Consider the following 5,096-nt stretch of genomic DNA (forward strand, 5'->3'; position numbering starts at 1 on the left):
AAATATTCTTTGACTTGGTCCTTCTGATCTACCCGAGAGAGTTTATCTTACCTCTTTGATTCTTTGGTCATGATTGATTTTTCAGAGAAAATTCATTCAGAATGCCTTTCCTTGTGCATGCCTTAAATTGGGACTTCTTTGCTTGGGAAAAGTATGATTATGTTGAAACTGATTTCTTTAATTTAAACCCTCTTTTTTTCTCAATGATTTGTTTAATGATTGATGGAGCGTGCCTTTGTATGTGTTCTCTGGCGAACACCTGTTTCAAAATCCCATACTCTGACATTTCCGAGTAAGGCATAATAACCGATGTTATTGATTAGTAATTTGGTGAATATATGCGAGGATATTGAATCAAATTCAAAAATTTCACTGAAGATAGGTAATGAGAAAGTAAATCTTTGGGACAAGAAAACAAGTATATACAAAGGAAAAAATAATGGACAAATATAGTGAATATCAAATGCTGAATCCTTTTACTTCTTCACTCCAAATCTTTCTTGAAAGTTGACATGTGTTTCGAAGATTCAGATCGTACAAAAGATGTTTGAGTATGAGAGTCTTCCCTAAAACTGTTAGGCTTCCGAGGGAATCCACCATTTCAAATTTGATTATTCGAGCCGTCCATTACGGATTTTCACTCGAATCCTCCTTTGGTTTCAAGATGCCCATTTTGGGTTTTCATCTTGAACCCTCCTTTTTTTTTCTTCTTTTTCATTTTCATTTCCTTCTCTTTTTTTTTTTTTTTTTTTTAAGTGTAATATCGCTTGACGAATCTGAATTCACGGGATTAGGCAAATCTTCTCCATCCATTTTGTAACACCAAAGCTCCTCCTGAGAATGCCTTTTTACAAGATAGGGACCTTCCCAGTTCGGCATCCACTTCCCTCGAAAGTCTTTTTGCATAGGTAAGATCTTTTTTAGTACCAAATCGCCTTCACGAAATTCTCGAGGTCTGACTTTTGTCATATGCTCGTATCATCCTTTCTGGTACATTTGGCCATGGCAGATAGCTCTCAGCCTTTTCTCCTCAATCAAATTTAATTGATCAAACCTACTTTGTACCCAATCAGCCTCGTCTAGTTTCAAACTCCATCAATACTCTCAAAGAAGGTATTTCACTCAATAGGTAAAACGGCTTCCATCCCATATACCAAAGAGAATGGTGTTGCCCCAGTAGATGTACGATGTACGAACTGGCCCTTCTATAGAAGACTTTCCAACAGGCTGCTCTGATCTGGCATACCCCATTCCTTCCTGCCCAAACATAACAGTACCTCACAAATGTCAGACAATCATTACAATCTTCAATAAAATTTGAACATCTTTTTCAGATGGATAAATCAGTATGAACCAATAGGCATCAGAAAAGAAATTTGGGAATCTTTGAGCAACCCCTTTTCTACAGCTGGGATTCAAGAATAATCCCACTTCTATGGAACAGTTTTGACATACAGACTCGACATCAGTTTAATGTTACAATTCGTATCCCTAACCCTAAAAGATTAATAACTACCACTGGCACAATTCCTACAGTCAATTAACCCCCGACAGTAAAATATCTCACTCATATCAATAATTAAATTATTCAACAAGTAAAATAGCCAACATTCAAAGATTCTTTCTTCTCCATCTTCAAATATCCGAAATTTTAACATTTAAGGGCAGGATACAAATTTGATTGACTCACTTGGGCCAACAATTTGCTGGAAAATGCTCAAATGGATGGATGCCTGCAGATCCACAGTGATTTCCATAACTCAATTCCTCCCCAGACTTGTTAAGAAAATGGTTATCACTGCCAGATAATGGTGGAAAGAAGGCCTTCTGTAACCATGGATAGGAATCTCTTGGATCAGCTACAGAACTGAATGTTCCACCATTCTGGCCATTACCAAGAAAAACTTTCCGAGGAGACCATTTGCCAGCAAGTATATGGTCCTCTTTTGTGAACAATGACGCCATAGCTTTCTGAGAAGAAGGGTGCAAAAAGTCTTCCTTGTTAGATCTATTATGTACCAAGGGGCAAGAACCAGCTTGCGGGATCACCCACCAAGCCCAGACCATCCTGATCAAGGGGAGAACTGTTCCACATCTGCCATGTGCCTTTCTCATTTGTATTAGCATCATCCACAGTAAAAGACGGAAGATCTTGGGCCTTTGGGGTAATTGGGAATCTGCTAGAATTCGCATGCCTTTCATCAACAGATCGTGATCTTGACACTGGAGACTAGAGGTGAGGGCTTGCTAATTTCAGCAGCAGATATATTCTTCAAACCACAAGGTCTTTCCATTCCCACGTCTATTCCAAAGCCAGCACCAAAGTCCAACTGAAAATTATCAAGTGACTCAGAAACAGGCCCAAGCAAGGATACCGGATCAGGAACATAATAGGGGTCATCAAAAGCTCTGGTTCTTCCTGTATAAATTCGTTGAAACCCATCTGCAGCATGAGCGAAATGGGTTCAATAGCTGTGTGAGAATCCTAAACTTTGGGGATCCCATTTGTGTACATAGACATAACGGAGATGGTAATCCAAAATTGATAGGATTATCAAATGTTTGTATTGTTGAATGTTCTGGAAATGGTGGGCTCTTAGCTTCTGCTTGAATCCTTGAAGTTGATCTACTAATAACATAGCATTTGAGATTGGAGGAGCAGAAGTGAATGAGTAATAACTGTTGCCACGATTTTTTAGGTGCTGTCCTCAGTTGGGGTTCTGAATTCACCTGCAGTGAACAGCTCCATAATTTAGCATTGTTTCCTTCTACAGAAATTGCTATTATAGACAAAGACCATAATCTTCAAGAGAACATCAAATTCTACAGTAATAGAACATGCCAACTCCAGGGGAGGATGCAGTAAAGCGAACCAAACAATCAACCTTCTCTTCCTAATGTATTTGTAGCTTGCATGAGACAAAGAATAGGAAATAAGTGTGGTGTCACATACATGGGGAAAATGAGACGGTGATTCAATTACACTGACTACATGGTAAGCATTGTACTAATTTCAAAAGAAAATGTCTGTATTTTGTATTTATACAAAAGGTAAGAATTGCACTAATTTACTAAAACAATGAGCTCAAATAAAAAATTTAGAAAGCTTAAAGGCTGGTGATTTTAACATTCTTATCATCTCCATTCATACTCAAATTCCCAGCTAGTCGCTCAGATGGACAGAAGTCTCTCCAATTAGCCGAAGTATGGCATGGTCTACAGGATTGTTATTTTGTTTTGTAACAATAGCAGGAGTATTAGTCTTTCCAAATAAACTACTTCCCGTGAAAGCTTTAGACGATGACAAGAATGTACCCTCATACGATCGAAGTATCTAGTTCCACCATTTCCCCGACTAAAATTAATTGCAGAGTATTTTTGGTCCAGTTTCCTGTTTCAAGAACACTGCCCTTGAGATTATCTGTCCAAGACTTCGGATGTTCCTGGAATCAATCTCACTCTTCTTATCAATGTCATGCTTCCGTTCAGTTTCCTTACAGTTTTCTTCTCAAGCACTGCTGCATAAAGTGGCTTTTACCAGATGCTTTATCTTTCCTTCTCTCTTTATACTTATTTTCTGCTTCCTTTTTTAGTTCTTTCTCCCTAGCAGGTGATGACAATTTGCTGCGATCTTTTCAGCCTCCGGTCTTCCATCCCTCAGTCTCCTTCGTTCTTCCACCAATCTTTAAACCTCCTCTTTGCTCTCTTTTCTTGCTCTAAAAGCTCCTTCTCTAACTTAGCCTGTCTCTTTTCTTCAGCCTTTCTGCGTGCTTTTTCTCCTCTGCTATCATGAATGCTTGTTCCATTATCGTCCCTCTTAGCCAACAGGCCCCTGTAGTCTGCATTAGATAAAGCATCGCAATTTGATGAATTAACCCCAAAAATCTTTCTCAAAAGCCACCTAATGCTCAAGAAAGGCATCTTATAAGCTTTGGGAATTCTATATCCTCGACCTGTTCCTCTCCCTGAGGCGGGAATTCTTTCTAACCTCCAAGCAGATAGCCGGGGCATTAAAATTTCATACCAAAACAGAGTTTCCAAAAGCACTAAAACGCAAGCCAGACTGGGGAGGTGATTTCGAATCGAAAATCAGGTGGAAATAGCTGAGAAAGTGCCCATAAACCTATGAATGGTATAACCAACCAGGCAGCATCGAAGCAACCCTGCGAGACCACTTCTGAATAACACATAGTATACATAATCCTCTAAATCAAAACTATCTTCACTCTTTCGAAATCTCCAAAATAAAACCCCCAATCACGCAATTTCCTCCTCCCAAATCGAAACACCAACCCTAATATTCTCGTTCTATATCAAAATAGATATAATTCAAAGCAGCAATTCCTAAAGAACCCTAAGCATTTATAATCGTGAATCCTTCAAAGAAAAAAAAACTAACGTCGAGTTAATATTTCAATTTTAAATGAATTAAACGCATTGAAGAATAGAAGAAAAGCACTAGAAATGGATCGATTCAGTTTTTTATTTCCCCCCAAAAGTTTATTTCTAAAATCGATTCAGAGTTCATTTCGGAGCTTAATCGGGTCGGAGCTGTATGTGAAAATAGATAAAAAGAGATGGATGCAGAAGAAAATAAGGAAACCTACTTCTTTTCCTTGGAAAAATTGTTTTTCAAGAAAAATAAGCAACTCTCTGATCCGGTTTCTTATGCCGGCTTTTTGGTAGACCGTTTCGTTAAAATGGTCGACTTGCACTACATTAGGCCGAAGGTCTAAAGCTCTTCTATGAAAATTACTTACTGGAAAAAATAAATTACTTAAATATAATTTTGTTCACTTTAAGAATTTAAAGTATTTTTTCGACAAAAATATTTTATTTTTAATGTTATTATTCTAAATACCTCATCAGTCACAATTTAATTAAAATATTTATTATTTTCAAAAATTTTCAAGATTTCTTTACCATTTCTTCTTCATGGTCGTGAGTTTTACAAGAGAAACGTTTCTCTTTTCAATTTCAAGCCAAATTGTTAAGATTTTGAATGAAAGCATGAAATAAAAATTTATTCTACATGAAATTATTTATCATTTGGTACCATTTGTTCATGTTTTCCATGCTTGAAACCTTAAGTTCTT

General features: G+C 37.4%; 1 protein-coding gene and 1 pseudogene across 1 annotated transcript; both read right to left on the bottom strand.

The window, feature by feature from the left end:
• Window positions 1-1,197: 1,197 nt before the first annotated feature.
• Window positions 1,198-2,724, bottom strand: LOC120126020. Its single transcript, XM_039144325.1, has 2 exons — window positions 1,691-2,724; window positions 1,198-1,257 (listed from the first exon to the last, which is right to left on the bottom strand). The coding sequence occupies exons 1-2, from the start codon at window positions 2,200-2,202 to the stop codon at window positions 1,206-1,208; spliced, it is 564 nt and encodes a 187-aa protein (XP_039000256.1). The 5' UTR covers window positions 2,203-2,724; the 3' UTR covers window positions 1,198-1,205.
• A 394-nt stretch (window positions 2,725-3,118) lies between these two features.
• Window positions 3,119-4,118, bottom strand: LOC120126019 (annotated as a pseudogene).
• Between the last annotated feature and the right edge of the window lie 978 nt (window positions 4,119-5,096).

The sequence above is a fragment of the Hibiscus syriacus genome, unplaced genomic scaffold, assembly GCF_006381635.1.
Source record: "Hibiscus syriacus cultivar Baekdansim isolate YM2019G1 unplaced genomic scaffold, ASM638163v2 tig00110450_pilon, whole genome shotgun sequence".
Lineage (NCBI taxonomy): Eukaryota > Viridiplantae > Streptophyta > Magnoliopsida > Malvales > Malvaceae > Hibiscus > Hibiscus syriacus.